Genomic DNA, 17,861 nt, shown 5'->3' with positions numbered 1-17,861 from the left:
TGATCCATCTCTGGAAATGTCCCAGGCCAGGCTGGAGCCCCCTGGGACAGTCAAGGTGTCCCTGTCACTGGACAGGGTTAGGTTTTCCCTCTGCTTGCTTAGGATAATTTGTATTTCCATCCCAATCTGGGAGGTGCTGAAGGGATGGACTGGATGAAGGGTGACACTCCTGGAGCCACCTCTGTGTCCTGGCAGCCAGGGTGACACCTCTGGAGTCACTCCTGTGTCCTGGCAGCCAGGATGACACCCCTGGGGTCACTCCTGTGTCCTGGCAACCAGGGTGACATCCTGACCCTGCTCAAAGGCACCAAAAGGGAAGTTCAGGGCAGAGTTTTATTTTAAAAAGTCCCGAGTGACACAGAGCAGCTGGGCTGGACTAATCCATGCGAGCTTTCAGGGTCCTGGTGGTGATCTTGTCTTTCTCTCTGGAAAGGGAAAAAGATGAGATTATTTACTGCTAAACACAGGTTTAAACCCTTCCTAGAGCTTGTTCTGCCTTGGCAAGTCCCAGGTGCACAGGCAGGAGCTCAGGTGGTTGTGACAACAATCAATAAACCCTTCATTGTGGGGAGTTCCCAGGGTTGGGGTGCTGCAGGGGCAAAATGGGATTTTCCAAAGGCAGCTGGTGACAGAGGTGAGAGTTAATGCTGCATCCATGAGGGGCAGAGCTCCTCATTCCCATGGGAATGCAACCACGGAATCCCTGAGCAGCAGGACTCAAAATTCCAGGATTCCATCCTCAATCCCATGGGAATGCAGACAGGGAATTGAGCAGAGGGACTCAAACTCCATGAGTCATTTCTTGGCTCCAGCAAGGAACTGCACCAGCAAAAATCAAACCCTGGGAAGGAACAGAGCCTGGCTGAGGAGGGGCAGGATTTGGGGGATCCTTGAGGGAAGGGAAGGGTTTGGGGATCGCTGAGGGAGGGGAAGGCAGTGCCCAGCCCCTGGATTTGGGGATCCCTGAGGGAAGGAAGGGAAGTGAAGGCACTGCCCAGTCCCCGGGAGCCCCAGCACTCACATGACGTGCACCACCACGCCCATCCCGGAGATGGCATCTCTGTCCACAGCGTTGAGCATGGCCTGCGAGATGGTCTCGAAGAGGTGCTCGGGCTCCTGGGGTACAGAGGGAGCACAGGGCTTCACCTGGGCTGCACATCCTCCCAGAAATTTCACCCAAACCCCCCAAAACCCTGCAAGCTTTCTCTCTCAGGCTGCACAAGGCACACTTGGAATGAAGCCTCTCCCCAGCTCAGCGTCTCCAGTGAGCACAGAAGGGAGAACTCCTGAATCCACAGACCACAGGAGATCCCAGGTGACCGCAGGCTATCCCACGTGATCCCAGGAGATGCCAGGTAGGGGACCCTAGGTGACCCCAGACTATCCCAGGTGACCCCAGGCTATCCCAGATGACCCCAGCCCCACTGACCATGTCGGGTTCCCACAGGGACTCGCACATCCCGTACATCTGCTCGGAGCAGGTGCCGCTGACGACGAAGTCGTCAGTGACCATGGGGCAGCCGATGAGGTCCAGAGAGCAGATGAAGGGTTCGTGGCTGAGCGGGTCCAGCCCCGCGATCACCGGCTCCGTGTAGTAGGGACCAAACCTGGGGACACAGCTGGGCTCAGGACAGCCCTGGGCACAGGGACAGTCCCGGAGGGACCTCAGGAATCACCCTGCTCTTCTGAGACCACAAGGATCATGTTGGCATGGGACAATTCCCCAAAATCCCAGCCTTGCCCAGGAGCGGTGTCCGAATGCTCCTGGAGTTCTGGCAGCTTTGGGATCATGACCATTCCCAGCCCAGCTGGGCTCAGGACAGCCCTAGGGACAGGGACAGCCAGGAGGGACCACAAGGATCACCCTGCTCTTCTGGGACCACAGGGATCATCTCAGCACAGGACAATTCCCAGAATCCCAACCTGTGCCCAGCAGCAGTGTCCGAACGCTCCTGGAGCTCTGGCAGCTTCAGGATCCCCATTCACAGAGCTCACCCTCCCTTCCCTGAATTTCCAACCCAGCCATTCCCTCCAGTGCCCAGAGCTGTCCCCATTCCAAGCCCTGGTGCAGTCCCACATCCTCAGAAATGTTTTCCTGGCACAGAAACCATCCCACAGCTGCTTTCAGGGAGAGCCCTGCCATGGTTTTGGCATAGCAGACCATCCTGAAGCAGGAGGAGTTCGTTCTGCTTTGACAACTGATTCTGTTTGAATTTGGGGAGGAAATGTCACCCCAAGAGAACAAAAACCTGCTCAGGGAGGCGGTGGTGGCAGCAGGAAATGATCGAGGCTCCTTTGGCCACTCCAGCACCCTCAGCCCTCTCTGGCACCACACAGAAATTGCAGCTTTTCAGTTTTACCTCCTCTCGTAGAGCAGGTTGGACACCATGCTCATGAAGGTCTGGGGCTTGATCTGCCTCCCTTCCTTCAGCTCATAGAGGTTCAGCCTAAACTTCAGCCTCTGGGCCCTGCAAGAGATCAGACCTGGGCTTAAAGCAAAGCAGGGTCCTGCTGCTTCCCCTCAGCCAGGCCTGGCTGCTTCTGCTGCTGACAGACACCAGCACCGAGGGCTGCACACACAGCTGCTGCTGCAGCTGAGCTGGAACTGCGAGAGGAAAAGATGAATTTCAGGGGTGAAAGTGGAATTTTAGCAGTGAGAGTTCAACTTTAGGAGTTAAAATTGAATTTTAGCAGTGAAAGGTGAATTTTAGGAGTTAAAGTTAAATTTTCGTAGTGAAGGTTCTGTTTTAGCAGTAAAAGTTCAATATTGGCGGTGCAAGTTGAACTTTAGCAGTGAAATCCCAACTCCAGCAGTGAAGTCCCAACTCTAGCAGTGAAATCCCCACTCCACCAGTGAAATCCCAGGTCCAGCAGTGATGTGATCCCAACTCCAGCAGCGATGTGATCCCAATCAGGCTGCTTTATTTCCAAACCTCTCCCAGCAGCAGAACCAGGCACAGCAGCATCGGCACCGTTAATTCCCATTAACCCAAATCCCCAGCCCTGCCGGGCCCTCACTTACACGGTCTGCACGTCCGTGGCCAGCCCGGCCAGGCCGATGTAGAGCCTCTGGCCCATGGGGAAAATCTTCTGGAAGTCGGTGGTCACGGTCTGCGCCTGCACGCCGAAGCGCCGGTCCGCGGCGATGGCCACGCAGCCCCGGCCCCGCATGGCCATCACGGCCCCGCCGTTGTACGACATGATCGACTGCACGGAGCGGTGGCTCAGGGCACCGGAGCGGCCTCCGGGGTGTCCCGGTACCGCCACCCCGAGCTGGGGTTCAGCCCCCGCCGCTCCTTGCCGGGCCTCCCCTCACGAAGCGGCCCCCGCGGCCCCCCCGGTACTGCCACTCTGAGCTGGGGTTCAGCCCCGGCCGCTCCTTGCCCCGCTGCCCACGGGCCTCCCCTCACGGAGCGGCCTCCCCCGCACTGTGCCGGGCCCCGGAGGTGCCGTGCCGGGTCTCACCATGGCTGCGGCTGTTCAATCACCCCTCGGTCACCGTTCTGTCACCGCTCTATCACTGCTGTGTCACCGCCGTGTCCCTGCACCGCCCCCGCCCGCTCCGCTCCGCTCCGCTCCGCTCCCGGCTCGGTCTCTGCCCAGGCCCCGCTCCGGCCCAGCCGCGCCGCCGCCGCTCCCGCCCTCACCACTTCCCATTGGCTGCCGGCCCCGCTGGTCCCGCCCTCACCGCTTTCCATTGGTCACTGCCACCGCCGCTCTCACGCCAACGCTTTCCATTGGTGGCCGCCGCCAGTGGTTTCGCCTTCCACGCTCGCCATTGGCCGCCGCCGCCGCCTGGAGCCGGAGGCTGCTGGGGATTGGCGGGAGCGGCTGGGGCGCGCGCAGGTGATTGGCTGAGGCAGGGGAGGGTGGGCGGGGCGGGAAAGTGACGAGTCACAGTGAGCGCGCGAGGCATGACGGGAGTGCGGGAGGGGTGTCATCTGGAAAAAGGGAGAAACAGTTGGAAAATGGGGAAACAGCTGGAAAAATGGGGGAAAGCTGGAAAAAATGGGAATGTCCGGATAAATGGGAACAGCTGGAAAAATGGGGAAACAGATGGATCGGGGCAGGGCTGAATAAATGAAGGCACATCTGGATCAGTGGGGGAACAGCTGGAGCAATGGGGAGCAAATGGATCAATGGGTGCACAGCTGGATTGGGGAACAGCTGGATAATCGGGGCACAGCTGGATCCATCAGGAGAACAGCCGCATCTCCAAGGGTGGGGACACAGCCCCGAGCTCGCCGATCCAAAGGGGATTCTCCCAAAAATCTCCTCGGGAAGCGCCGGCACGGGGTGGGGGGGTTGGGGTCACTCTGGGGTCACGGCACATCCCGGCCCCGATGGGCAGGCAGAGCCCGGCCCGTACCCGCTGCGGTTTTAAATCCCATTTTTAAATCTTATTTTTAAATCCTATTTTTAAAGTGCGGGGTTTTTGAGGGGTTTTCCGTCACAAAAAGTACCTGGCGGGAGCCGGAGCCCGCGTTCCGGCTGTGGGAGCAGCCCCGGCCAGAGCCAGGGGAGAATCCCCGGAATCGATCCCAGCGTGGCCTCGTGCCCGGGGTTGAACAGGAATTCCGGCAGTTCTGGAATTCCATCGTCTCAGGGCAGAGAAATGGAATTTACTGGAGTTTTCAGAGAGGGTAAGCTCGGTCTGGCACCCTTGGGAGTCCCTTCAGTTTAATTTTGAGGCAAAATACGGGATTTGGATGGAAACAGGAACAGGTGCGATTTTAATGTCCCAAAACGTCCTCGTGGGAGCACAGCGGGGATGCTTTGGGGGCACCGGGAGCCGCTTTTCCACGTCGGAGGGACCACTGCGAGCGGATGCCCGGCAAGGGAACGCTCTCCGTGTCCGGTTCCGTCCCTCCCGGGAAAAGGGAAAAGGAACGGCCCGTCCCTGGGTGGGCTCGAACCACCAACCTTTCGGTTAACAGCCGAACGCGCTAACCGATTGCGCCACAGAGACCGTGCTGGCAGGTGCTCGCGCACATGGTTCTCACTGCGGAAACTGGAACAAAAACCGGGAATAAAAACGGAATACTGGGAATACCGGGACACCGGGAATGGAAACGGGATACCGGGAACGGGGACGGGATACCGGGAATAGAAACGGGACACGGGACACCGGGAATGGAAACGGGACACGGGGAACGGGACACCGGGAATGGGACACAAGGAACGGGACACCGGGAATGGAAACGGAATACCGGGGACGAGAACGGGACAGCGGGAATACCGGGACACAAGGAACGGGACACCGGCAAAGGGAACGAGACACCCGGAATACCAGAACACCGGGAATGGGACCGGGACACCGAGAACGGGAGCGGGAACGGGATACCGGGATTGGGAACGAGATACCGGGAATGGGACATTGGGAACGGGAACGGGACACCGGTAATGGAATCGGGACACCGGGAACGGGATACGGGGACAGGATACCGGGAACAGGACAGTGGGAATGGGGAACGGGGACAGGCACCGGCAACGGACACCGGGAACAGGACACCAGACACTGGCCCCAAGCACAGGACACTCGACACCGGCCACGGCCCTACTGGAACCAGCACCGGGACGCCGGAACCGGGGCAACCGAGCACTGAGACCGGCACTCGTAACAGCTCCAGCAGGCACCGACCCCGCGATCCCGGGAACCGAGACAGCGGCACGGACAGAGGCTCACTGGGAACCCCCGGGCACGGGGCCACCGGGACGGGGCCGGGCTGCGAGCGCCGGCAGCGGGCAGGGCGGGGAGCCGCCGGTAATCCCGGGCATGTGAGAGCCGCGTTCGCTCAGCGCCTCCCGCTCCTCCTCCTGCCTCTTTCCCCTCCTTTATTTCCTTCCCGGCTTTTCTATTTTTTTTTTCACTCTTCTCTTTTCCTGCCTTTTTTCTCTCCCTCCTTACTGTTCTTCCCTCTTTTCTCCTTTCCTTTTCTCCTGTTCTTTTTTCTTCCTTTTCCCTTTTTTCCCCCCCTCTCATTTTCCCGGTTTTCTTCCCTTCCTTCTCCCTATCGTTTTCCATCTTTCTCTAATTTCCCTCCATTTTTTCTTACCTTCCTTTTTTCCATTCCTTTCTCCCCGATTTTCCCGTTCTCCCTTTCTTTCCCTAATTTTTATTTTCCTTAGTTTTTTCACCTCTCTTTCCCCTCTTCTTGTCCATCTCCCCCTTTTTTCTAATTTCCCTGTTTTTCTTCTTTTTCCTTCCTTCTTTTCCATTTTTTCCTTTTCTCTAATTTCCCTCTATTTTTCTTTCTTTTCTTTTATTTCCTCCCTTTCCCCCCTCTCATTTTCCCATTTCCTTTTCTTTCTTTCATTTGCCCCCTATTTTTTTCCTATTTTTTCCCCTTTTTTTTCCGTCCCACTCCTCCAATTTTCCATTTTCCCTCTTGAAATTCCTTTTATTTCTGTATTTTTTTTTTCTTTCTTTTTTCCCCTCTTCCCTTTCCTTCCCCCGAGGGTCCCGAACGGGGTCCCCGGTGGGGGGACACCGCGCCCGGAGCTTCCACCGGGCACCGCGTTTTGGGGCCGTTCCAGCGGTTTTGGGGGCTTTCTCGTTTCCCCCCCGGGGATCTCCGCCATCACTGGGGCTGGGGGGTTCCGGGGGGGTCCCCCCAATCTCGGCCCCTCGCTCCCTCCTCCGCAGCCCCCCAAAGGAATGAGGTCACGTGAGGCGGGCGGGGCCTGGCGGCGGCTGGAGGTGGGAAAAAATAAAAAAAATTAAAAAAAAGAGGAAAATATTTTAAAAAAGGAGGAGGAAGGAGGAAAAAAAAAAAAAAAAAAAAGAAGGAAAAAAAAAAAAGAAAAGGAGAGGGAGAGTGGAGGGAAAAAAAAATATAAAAGGGCCGCGGCCGCAGCGCCGCCCGAGCCGAGCCGAGCCGAGTCGCGGGAGCGGAGGGGCGGCCGCGGGGCCGCCGCTGCCGCCGCCACCAGGTAGGGACCGGCCCCGGTGCCCCCCTCCGGCCCGGGCCCTGCCGCGGTCCCCCCGCCCCGCCGGCCCCAAAGATGGCGATGGCCGCCGCCGCCCCCGCTTTGTGCCCCGGGACCCCCCCGGCCGCACCGGCGGCGGCTGCGGAGCCCCGACAGCCCCGGGGGGGGGGGGGGGAGGGGGCGCGCCGCCCCCGCACCGCGCCCGGCGCGCCGGGACCGCTCCGGGGCCGGGGGGGCGCGGCGGGAGCCCCCCGGGGCGGGCGGAGGGGCCGGGCCGCGCTGACAGCCGGCCCCGAGTACAAAGGGGACGCCCCGGGGCCACCGGGGCCGCCCCACCCCCGGCCCCACCGGGCCGTGCGGCCCCGGAGGCGGCGGGAGCTGCCGGGGGCGCGGCCGGGCACCCCCCGGGCACAGCGCGGGGCACGCGTGGCCGAGGCCACCCCGTGTCTCCGTGTCCCCCGTCTGTCAGTGCCCACCCCCGGGTATCCGTGTCCTCCCCGGTGTCCGTGTCCCCCCGGTGTCCATGTCCCGCCCGGTGTCCGTGTCCCCCGGGTGTCACGCCCCGCGGTCCCGTCCCGCCGCCGCTCCCGGTGCCGTGTAGCGTGTCCTTGTCCCCACACGCTCTGTGGTCACTCGTGTCCAGCGGGGCTTCCTCCCCATTCCCGGAGCTCCGGTGCCGCGTCCCGCACGCCGGGAATGGTGGGGGGGTCCCGGCGGGCGCTGCCGGGGGTGGCGGGGCCGCGCTCCGGGGCTGTCCCCTCGCGTTCCCGGGGCTGTCCCCTCGCGTTCCCGGCGCTCCGGGCCCCGTGGGCGACGTGCGAGGCCCGGGCCGTGCCCGGGGAGCCGTCCCGAGGCATTTCCCGAGCCCCACGCCCGCCGCCGCCGCCGCCGGGGGTCCCGGGGGTGGGGGCCCGAGTTGGCGGTGACTTTGAAACGCCCTTCCCCGCCCGTGCCCGGCCCGGGGGCTTCGGGGAGGGGGGAACACCGCGCCGGGCCACCACCCACGGAGACAAAAGAGCCCGAAAGTCGCGGCCGGGGGTGCGGGAGCCACCGGCGGGACGGGACGGTCCCGGGCACTGCGGCCGGGGCTTTGTTCCCCCTCTCCCCAGCACGGGAAAGCGCGGCCGTTATCGCCCGGGTTATTAGAACCGGTTCGCGCCGGTGGCTCGGGCTCCCCCCTCCCGCCGAGCCCCGGGGCCGCCATTGACGGCTGCGAGCACCGAAAGCGGCGAAATCCCCCCCAAAATGCAGCCGTGGCTCTCCGGTGTCTGGCGGGGCTGCGCGGTCCCGTGCGGGGGTGACGGGGACAGGGCACCGCGGGACCCCCGACACGGGGAGGGGCTGGTCGGGTCCCCCTCCATCCCCTGGGGCTGGGGGCAGACCCGGGGGAGGGGGGCTGGGCTGAGAGGGGGTTCTGGGGCCTCCCAACCTCCCCGGGGTTCCTGAACCCCCCTTGGCTGCTGCCCCTCCAGCACGGTAGTGTCCCCATCCCGGTCCCAGTGGTGTCCCCATCTCTGCAGCATCCCAGTCCCAGCAGTGTCCCCATCCCTGTGGTGTCCCCATCCCAGTCCCAATGGTGTCCCCCTCCCTGTGGCACCTCCATCCCAGTCCCAATGGTGTCCCTGTGGTGTCCCCACTCCTGCAACACCTCCATCCCAGGGCCAATGGTGTGCCCTCCCTGTGGGACCCCAATCCCAGTCCCAGTGACATCCTGTCCCTGAAATATCCCAACAGTGTCCCCATCCCTGTGGCACCCCCATCCCAATCCCAGCAGTGTCCCCATCCCTGGTGCTGGTGTCCTAATGCATGTGTACTGTAGCCCATACGTGTCCCTGCGTGTCACATGTGTGTCCCTGTGTGTCCCTCTGTGTGTCCCTGTGTGTCACACGCATGTCCCTGTGTGTCACATGTGTGTCACCGTGTGTCCCTCTCTGTGTCCCCGTGTGTCACACGCCTGTCCCTGCAGCCGTGCGGTGCCACCGCCGGTGCCCCGGCCCTGCCGCCGCCGTGCCCCGCTCATCTCCTCGCCGCCTGTCGCCTGGCCTCGGGTGGCAGTGACAATATCCCGGCTGCTCTCCAAGTGTCGGGGTTGCCATGGAAACACCGAAACTGCGGCGATCCCGCGCTCCGGCGGCTCCCGCTGGAACCGGGGGAAGCGCCGGCAGCTCCCGGTGTCACCGGCGCCCACCGGGCACCGCTGGGTGTCCTTGCCCGGGGGAGGTGCCCGACACCGGGCTTGGGGATTTTCTGTAGGAAAACCCACGGAATTTTTGCTGGAAATGCCTTTTCCATGGAGCCAACCCAAAATGCACTTTTTTGGGGGGGTGTGTGCGCACAGCCACAGGTGAGGGTTTGCTGACAGAGAGGATTTGTCACTGCTCAGAGGTGTCCCAGCGTGTTGGGGACCCACTTGAGGACACCCAGGGACAGCCAGGGGTGAGGAAGAGGGGGCTCGGCAGCTCCTGGAGCCGGGGGTGGCTGCAGTGCTGGGAATGACAAGTGACACCGTGTCCCCTCCCGCGGTCCCTGCAGGTCCCACCCGAAGGGACCGCGGGGGTTTCCCGCACGGAGGATCCGCCCTGGGGCTGCTCCAAGATGCACAGGACCACCCGGATAAAGATCACGGAGCTGAACCCGCACCTGATGTGCGCCCTCTGCGGCGGCTACTTCATCGACGCCACCACCATCGTGGAGTGCCTGCACTCCTGTGAGTGTCCCGCGTGTCCCCAGGGGTCCCCTGGGTGCCCCGAAACCCCGCAGTGACCCGTCCCACAGTGCCCACCCTGTGCCAGGCCCCGTGGAGCTGCGGGGGGCTGCACTGGGCAGGGATCCTGTCCCCACGCTGGTGTGGGGGTCCCAGGGGCTCTGTCCCCTTGTCCCCCTGCTCACAGAGGGCCCCTCTGTCCCCACAGTCTGTAAAACCTGCATTGTTCGTTACCTGGAGACCAACAAGTACTGCCCCATGTGCGACGTGCAGGTGCACAAAACGCGGCCCCTGCTCAGCATCCGGTGAGCGCGGGGGGCTCCTCTGGGGGGGCTTGGGGAGCTCAGGAGGCTCGGGGGGCTCAGGGGACTCAGAGGGCTCGCAGGGCCCCTCACGCCCTGTCCCTGCTCCAGGGGACAGCCCCAAGCACCTGGAGCAGGGGGACCCTGGGGCTCTGTTGCCAGCCCAGGAGCAGCTCAATCCTGGTCCCACTGGTGTCCCCATCCCTGTGGCACCTCCATCCCAGTCCCACTGCTGTCCCCACCCCTGCATTGCCCAGCTCTGTTCCTGACCCTAAATCCTGCAGCAGAGGGGATTTGAGGAGCTCTCCAGGTGGGAGGGGAGTAGGGACAGGGGGAGATGCCACCACGGAGGGAAGAGCACTTGGTGACATGTGTGTGGCAGCAGAAAGATGGCGGGATGGGTGCCCTGTGTCCTTTCCCGCAGATCCTGGACCCCATCGGTCCATCCATCCATCCATCCATCCATCCATCCATCCATCCATCCATCCATCCATCCATCCATCCATCCCTTTCTTCCCTTTTTTCCCCATTTTTTCTGGCTTGCTATAATATTTACACTCCCATGACTCCTCCAGAGTCTCTGTCTCTGCCTGCAGGGACGGAGCCGCCACTGCCCCCGAGCCCTGGGGGGTGGTGGCACCTCCATGTGGTGCCAAGGTGGGGAAAAATGTGGGAAAAATTGGGGAAAACTGGGAAAAAGTGGGAAAACTGGGAAAACCATGGGGGAAAACTGGGGAAAACCTGGAAAAACTTGGAGATTTGAGGCCTTGGGATAAGGAAGTGGGGATTTGGGAGGGGAACTGGGGTTTGGGGGTTTTGGGATGGAGGATTGGAGATCTGAGGCTTTGGGATGGGGAACTGGGGGTTTGAGGGATTTGGGATGGGGAATTGAGTATTTGGGGTTTGGGATGGGAAACCCAGAGGGGAGCTGGGGGAAGTTTGTGCCTGGAGGTGCAGGGCACAAACTGCTCTTGAATCCCACTGATTTCTCCCACTTTTCCTGTTTCCCCCCCTCCAGGTCGGACAAAACCCTCCAGGACATCGTGTACAAGCTGGTCCCAGGGCTTTTCAAAGGTACAGCCAAGGATGGGGAGAATTTGGGAATTTAGGAATTTGGGAATTTGGGGTGTTTGAAACTCACTCCCATCCCCCTGAATTCCCAGGATCTTCCCAGGGATTTCCCATTCCCACAGGGACAGCAGGACACATGCACACGGCACCCATCCCAAACTTTGGGACAGTCTGGGAGCAGGAGCTGTGGATTTGCTCTGAGTGCCTCAGGAATGGGGAAAAGTTCAGGATTTGGGGTGTGGGGACCCAAAATCCCTCAGGATTGGGTGCCACTCTGGGGTTTATGGGATGGCTCCTGCTGGAGCTCCCACGGGAATTCCCTGGGCATTCTGGGATGTCCCCTGTGCCCCTTGTTGTTAACCCCGCCCCAGCTGTGGTGCTGTCCCCACTCATGTCCCTGTCCCCATCCTGTCCCTGTCCCTGTCCCTGTCACTGTCCCCATCCCTGTCCCTGTTCCCACAGATGAGATGAAGAGGAGACGCGACTTCTACTCTGCGTACCCAGTGGCCGAGGGTGAGTGTCACATGTCACAGGGTCTCAATGTCACAATGACAAGTGTGAGCGTCAATCTCACAATGTCAGTGTCAGTGTCACAGTGTCAGTGTCAGTGTTACAGGGTCAGTGTCACACTGTCAGTGTCCCAGTGCTGCAGTGTCCCAGTATCCCAGCCCGTGTCCCTGTCCCGCAGTTCCCCTGGGCTCACAGGAGGACCGTGGCGAGGTGGCTGAGCAGGACCAGGGCACGGGGCCCGAGGACGAGATCGTCAGTCTGTCCATCGAGTTCCACCGGGACTGCAGGTACGGCCGGCTCCGGTACCACCCAGGGCTCCGATATGGCTGGGCTCCGGTACCACCTGGGCTCCCGGTACTGCCTGGGGCCCTGGAACCACCTACAGCTCCCTGTCCCCATCTGGAACCCCAGCAGTGCCATCCCTGATCCCAGTGTGATCCCAGATCACAGCAGTGCCATCCCTGATCCACCTTTCCCCAATCCCTGTCCCATGTCCCTCCCCAGGGAGGACCAGAAAGGTGCTGTGGAGAACGGGGACCTGGACAAGGACAAGGTGAGCAAGGGGTGGCACAGTGGTGGCACTGTGGTGGCACAGAGTCCTCAGTGCCCAGCTGCCTGGGTCCCCCCAGACCCGGTCCCCCAGAGCTGTCCCTCCCCAGGCACCGCCGTGCCCACCCAGCCCCGGGCTGCGGTTCCTGCGCTGCCCCGCGGCCATGACCGTGCTGCACCTGGCAAAGTTCCTGCGCAACAAGATGGACGTGCCCAGCAAGTACCGGGTAAGCAGCTGGGCTTCTGGAATAGTTGGGAACCTTCTGGAATAGTTGGGAATGCTTGGGAATGCTCAGGAACGTTCTGGACCGTCTGTTTGGGAATGGTCGGGAATAGTCGGGAACATTCCAGAATGTTTGGGAATGGTCAGGAACATTCAGGAATGGTCAGGAATGTTTGGGAGTGCTTCTGAATGTTTGGGAATGTTTGGGAATGCTCGGGAATGCTTTGGAGTGCTCGGGAATGCTCGGGGAGCACTGCCGGGATTCTGCCACGCTCAGCTCAGCTCGGAGGGGCCGTTTTGTCCCCTCAGTGTTGCATCCACTGCTGATCCCTGCTTGTCCCAAATATTCCTTCTGGGCTGTCCCTTCCCTGGGGCTAGAGCCTTCTTTTTCCCATGGCTGGATCCATCCTTTCCCCGAGTCTGGATCTTTCCTTTCCCTTGGTTTGGATCCCTAATTTCTGGGGGTTTGGATCCCTCCTTTCCCGGGGTCTGGATCCATCCTTACTTGGAGTTTTTCCTGGGGTTTCGATCCATCCTTTCCCTTCTCCAGGTGGAGGTGCTCTACGAGGATGAGCCCCTGAAGGAATATTACACCCTGATGGACATTGCCTACATCTACCCCTGGAGGAGGGTGAGGAAATGGGGAAACTGGGAAAACTGGGAAAAGCTGTGCTGGGAATACTGGGAAAACCTGTACTGGGGAAACTGGGAATATCTAGACTGGGAAAACTGGAAAAATATGGTTTGGGGGGATAAAACAGGGAATCAGTCCTGGAAAAAATCTGTCCTTGGGGAAAAGTGGGAAAATTGGTCATGGGGGAGCTTTTCCCATAACAAATCCCAGAGCGGGGGATTGGTGGGGGGGTGAGGGGTGTGGCAGTGCCGGTGTCCCCGCGGTGTCCCTGCGCACTGCCAGCCATGCCCCGTGTCCCCAGAGCGGTCCCCTGGCACTCAAGTACCGCGTCCAGCCCTCCTGCAAGCGGCTCAAGCTGTGCCCGGCGCTGCCATCCGAGGGTACCAACACCAGCGGCGCCTCTGAGTGTGAGTCAGGCAGCGACAAAGCGCAGAGCCCCGGGCTGGCACCGCCGCCAGGGCTGGCATCGCCCCCCGCTCTGCCCGGCCCCGGGCACGGCCCCCCCGGGCATGCCCTGAACGGCTCCGCCTCGAACTGTCACCCGCTGCCACCCAGCTGCCACCCGGTGCCACCCGCCCGCGGCCGCAAAACCGCCCTGAACGGCAGCGTGGGCTCGGCCCTGAGCTAAAAACCTCCGGGGGCTGCTGGAAACCCTCCTGGGACTCCGAAAAATTCTCCTGGGACTCCAGAAACCCCTCCTGGGACTCCAAAAAATCCTCCTGAGACTCCAAAAAATCCTCCTGGGATTCCGAAAAATCCTCCTGGGACTCCAGAAAATCTTTCTGAGAGTCTGAAAACCCTCCTGGACTCTGGACATCCTCCAGGGACTCCAACCCCTCCAGGGACTCCAAAAAACCCTGCAGGGGCTGCTAAAAATCCTCCTGGAACTGCTAAAAATCCTCCTGGAACTCCTGCAGACCCTCCAGGGACTGCTAAGAACCCCCAGGGATTCCTAAAAATCCTCCTGGGATTCCTAAAACCCCTCCAGGGATTCCTGAAACCCCCTGCAGACCTCTATAAAAGTGGGTGTGTACATAGGGACAGAGCAGAGTTCTACGGAATTATTTTCTAATTTAAAAACGCGGAGAAGATGCAGAAATGGCGGCGGATATTTTTAAATGTGCTTTGGGTTGGTTTTGTTTGTTTTTTTGTTTGCTTTTTGTTTGGTTTTGTGGTTTTTTTGGGGGGCTTTGAGGTTTGAGTTTGACTTGTGGAAGATGCAGGCCCCTCCCTCATCCCACCCCCGGAGCTGGGAGCTGCCACACCCCCAAATTCCCACATTCCCAAATTCCTAAATTCCCACATTCCCAAATTCCAACATTCCCATGTTCCCAAATACCCGCATTTCCAACATTCCCATGTTTCCAAATACCCGCATTCCCAAATTCCCACATTCCCATTTTCCTCCATTCCCACATTCCCGCTTTTCCCGGAAGTCTTCAAGTCTCCTCCTCCTCCTCCTCCTCCTCCTCCTCCTCCTCCTCCTCCTCCTCCTCGCCGGGCCGTGGTTGCACAGGTGAGGGCCAAGCACAGAACCCAAAACCCCAAAAGCCCCAAAACTCCCAACCACCCCCCCAGCCTCCCCGGGCTCTGCTGCAGGATTCTATTTCCCATTTTGGGGGTTTTTTTTGTGGTTTTTTGTGTTTTTTTCCGGGGTTTCACACTCCACCTCATAGCTGCCAGCTCCAGCAGCTCCAGCTCTTCCCAGATCCCATCCTGAGCATTTTTGGGGGATTTCTTTGCTTTCCCTGTGGGCTCTGCCCTTCTGCACAGTAAATTCGGGGGTTTTGGGGGTATTTTCCTCCAGCTTGGAGGTGGCAGCACAAATCCCCTGGATTATTTTCTCTTCCCAAAGTCCTGACAGCTCCAGGAAAATTTGGGGGCACCCAAAGGTTGGGGATGGAGCTGCTGCTGCTCCCCGTTTCCCATGATCCCAATTTTTTTTTTTTTTTTGTTTTGTTTTTGTGTATCACCCTTCCCAGCCTCTCCTCCTGCCCTCATGGTGCGTTTGTAATAAAAGAAAATAAAAATTAAAATCAGATTTTGGCGCCTTTTGGCCAGGAGGCTCCGGAGAGGAGCAAGCGTGGGAAGGGAGCAAATTCCTGCAGGGAATGAAGCAATTCCTGCATGGAATTAAACAATTTCTCCACGGAATTCAACAATTCCTCTGTCTAGTTCAACAATTCCTGCAGGGAATTCAACAATTCCTCTGTGGAATCCAATAATTCTTGCATGGAATTCAGAATTCTTCTGTGAAATTAAACAATTCCTGTGTGGAATTCAGGCATTGCACTGCCTGGCCTGGGACACTGCCCGGGCTGGGCAGGGCCATGATTTGGGTTTGGGGGCGTTTTAGTGTTGGGTTTCCCTCTCAGTACATCCCAGACTGTTCAGTGTGTTCAGATCACGTTTATTGTCCTGGGAATGATCCCAATTTCTGGGAATGATCCCAGTCCCTGGGAATAATCCCGTTCTCCAGGGCTTGTCCTCGGTTCAACCTTTGCAAACCTCGGGTCCGGCTTTGGAAATGAACAAACACCACAGGGGCAGCTGCCCAGAGCCTCCTGAGAGATCCCACAGAGCCCACAGAGTCTCCTGCCAAATTCCACAGAGCCTCCCACCAAATCCATGCACAGAGCCTCCTGCCAAACCCCACATCCTGCAGGTCCCTTCATCTCAAACCCCACAGACCCCTCCTGCCCAAATCCCATTGGCCTCTGCATCCCAAATCCCACAGGTTCCCCCATTCCAAACCGCACAGGTGCCCCACCCCAGGGCTCTCACACCTCCAGGTTCCTCCTGCCAATCCCACTGTCCAAAGGCTGATTTAGGGTCCCTCCCTCCAATCCCATTGTCCAGAGGCTGATTTGGGGTCCCTCCCTCCAATCCCATTGTCCAGAGGCTGATTTGGGGTCGGGAGGCGAATCCCTGCAGCCGGGGCAGCTCCCGGCGCTCCAGAATTAGGATTTCATTGGAGTTTGGAGCCTCTCCTCCCCCGTGCGGCCGTGCCGGGGTCGGGATGGGGATCCCGGTGCTGCCGGTGCTGCCGGTGCTGCCGAGCCCCGCTCAGGCGCGGGGATGCAGCGGCGCCGCCTGCACCGCGTCCTCCCGGTGGGAGCCGTCGCAGTACGGGGGGCTCCGGGTGCGTTTGCAGCCGCAGAGCAGCGCGGGGCCGGTTCGGGTGGGGGTGAAGCGCAGCGAGGACAGCCCCGGGGCCTCCTTCTTGTGGGAACCGTCACAGAAGGGCTGCGGACAAACGGGGACGGCGTCAAGGAGGGGTTTGGGGGTGGCCGGATGCTCCCCCGGGGCTACCGTGAGCATCCCATCCCATCCCATCCCATCCCATCCCATCCCATCCCATCCCATCCCATCCCATCCCATCCCATCCCATCCCATCCCATCCCATCCCCGGAGCCCCCGGACCCTCCAGTGCCCCCCGGGGATTCCCAGTCCCAGATTCCCCGGAGCCCCCTGGGAGCCACCGCGGAGTCCCCGACCCGGGAAGCCCCGGAACCTCCCGGGATCCCGGTTCTCCCGCCCCCCACCCCGGTTCTCCCGAACGCCCCGGTTCTCCCGGGCCCCCTGGCCCGACCTGGCGCTTGCTGTGCCCGCAGGCGCACCAGCCGTAGGTTTTCCCCTCCTGCAGCTCCACCGGGAACGGCTCCTTGGCGGCGATCACCGGCTGCGGAGGGGGCGCAGAGCAGAGCGACGGGACCCGCGCCCCCCCCGAGACGTCCCGGTACCGGCGGCCGTCCCCCGCCGCCCTCATCAGCGAAACGAGCGCGGCCGCTCTGGGCCGCAGCATGGTCCCGGTGCCGGTCCCGGTGTCGCTCCCGGTGACCTTCCCCGCGCGGCTCCTCCTCCTCCTCCTCCCGGCGCCGCCGGAAGAGCCGGGCGGGCTCGGCGGGAGCGCGGCTGCGCCGTGCGGGGCCGTTCCGAGCCGGGACAGGATCCACTGCCGCTCCTGGCGAGTGGTCCCGGGGCTCGGTACCGCCGCCGCCGCCGTCACCCGCCTCCGGTGCCGGTGCCGGTGCCGCTGCTCCATCTCAGTGCCAGGTCCCAGTGCCGGTCGCGGTTCCCAGTGCCGGTCCCGGTTGCCGCTCTCAGTCACGGTGCCCCATCCCACTCCGGTACTCGCTCCCAGTCAGCGATCCTGGTTCCCGTTCCCAGCACTGGTCCCGGTCCCGGTGCTCCATCCCAGTGCCGATCCCGGTTCCCGATCCCGGTCCCAGTCACGATTCCCGATCCCACTGCACGGTCCGGGTGCCCGGTCCCCGTGCCCGATCCTGTTACCCACTCCAGGGCCCCAGTCCCGGTCCAGGTCTCGATCCCAGTGCAGGGTCCCAGTTCCCATTCCCGGTGCCCACTCCCACTGCCCCACATCCCAATCTGTCCTGATCCCGGTGCCGCTCCCTTTCCCAGGCAGAACACCTGGCTCAGGAGCACATCCCTCCCTCTCTGTGCCTCAGTTTGCCCCCCGGTGCCCCCCGGGCCTTCAGCCTCGGCCCTGGGAATTCCCGGAATCCTGGCTGGAAGGGCTTTTGCAGTGGGAATTCCAGGAATCCTGGGTGGGAGGGCTTTTTCAATGGGAATTCCCAGAATTCTGGATGAGAGTGGCTTTTCCAGTGGAAATTCCCAGAATCCTGACATGGGAGTGTCTTATCCCACGCTCCAGACCCGATTTTGGCAGGAAAGGGGCCAAAGCAGGGGCAGCATGAGCCTGTGGATTTGGGGCTTCCAAGGAATAAATGCTTGGAAAAAAGGAGGATTCAGGAGCTGCTCACCAGCACAGCAAGAGGGTTTGGATTTAATGGGGGCCATCATTGAGGGTTTTTTGGGAAAACTCCCCTTTTTCCCACTCATTCCTACCTGGGGACTATCCCTGGCTTGGGATTCCTTCACACATTCCCAGCACCAGGCAGGGAATTCCCATTCCAA

General features: G+C 60.7%; 3 protein-coding genes and 1 non-coding gene across 5 annotated transcripts; 1 reads left to right on the top strand and 3 right to left on the bottom strand.

The window, feature by feature from the left end:
• Positions 1-319: 319 nt before the first annotated feature.
• Positions 320-3,618, bottom strand: PSMB3 (proteasome 20S subunit beta 3). The gene is made up of 6 exons (XM_036398741.2): positions 3,466-3,618; positions 3,023-3,207; positions 2,361-2,468; positions 1,430-1,607; positions 1,022-1,116; positions 320-425 (listed from the first exon to the last, which is right to left on the bottom strand). The coding sequence occupies exons 1-6, from the start codon at positions 3,466-3,468 to the stop codon at positions 377-379; spliced, it is 618 nt and encodes a 205-aa protein (XP_036254634.1). The 5' UTR covers positions 3,469-3,618; the 3' UTR covers positions 320-376.
• A 1,277-nt stretch (positions 3,619-4,895) lies between these two features.
• TRNAN-GUU (transfer RNA asparagine (anticodon GUU)) lies at positions 4,896-4,969 on the bottom strand. The gene has a single exon. It is a non-coding gene; the product is annotated as a tRNA-Asn (tRNA).
• A 1,813-nt stretch (positions 4,970-6,782) lies between these two features.
• Positions 6,783-14,041, top strand: PCGF2 (polycomb group ring finger 2). 2 transcript variants are annotated; one of them, XM_036398739.2, is made up of 10 exons: positions 6,783-6,933; positions 9,463-9,637; positions 9,843-9,939; positions 10,955-11,010; positions 11,470-11,520; positions 11,696-11,804; positions 12,022-12,070; positions 12,177-12,293; positions 12,840-12,920; positions 13,225-14,041. In XM_036398739.2, the coding sequence occupies exons 2-10, from the start codon at positions 9,526-9,528 to the stop codon at positions 13,549-13,551; spliced, it is 999 nt and encodes a 332-aa protein (XP_036254632.1). In that variant the 5' UTR covers positions 6,783-6,933; positions 9,463-9,525; the 3' UTR covers positions 13,552-14,041. The 2 variants fall into 2 exon arrangements, with proteins under 2 accessions (XP_036254632.1, XP_036254631.1); XM_036398738.2 differs by lacking the exon at positions 6,783-6,933 and adding an exon at positions 8,907-9,274.
• A 1,276-nt stretch (positions 14,042-15,317) lies between these two features.
• CISD3 (CDGSH iron sulfur domain 3) lies at positions 15,318-16,791 on the bottom strand. Its single transcript, XM_036398740.2, has 2 exons — positions 16,516-16,791; positions 15,318-16,169 (listed from the first exon to the last, which is right to left on the bottom strand). Exons 1-2 carry the CDS (start codon positions 16,726-16,728, stop codon positions 15,990-15,992), a joined length of 393 nt encoding a protein of 130 aa, XP_036254633.1. The 5' UTR covers positions 16,729-16,791; the 3' UTR covers positions 15,318-15,989.
• Positions 16,792-17,861: the final 1,070 nt, after the last annotated feature.

The sequence above is a fragment of the Molothrus ater genome, chromosome 27, assembly GCF_012460135.2.
Source record: "Molothrus ater isolate BHLD 08-10-18 breed brown headed cowbird chromosome 27, BPBGC_Mater_1.1, whole genome shotgun sequence".
Classification (NCBI taxonomy): Eukaryota; Metazoa; Chordata; class Aves; order Passeriformes; family Icteridae; genus Molothrus; species Molothrus ater.
The sequence above is the reverse complement of the archived record's forward strand: the minus strand, read 5'-3'. Positions and strand labels throughout refer to the sequence as shown.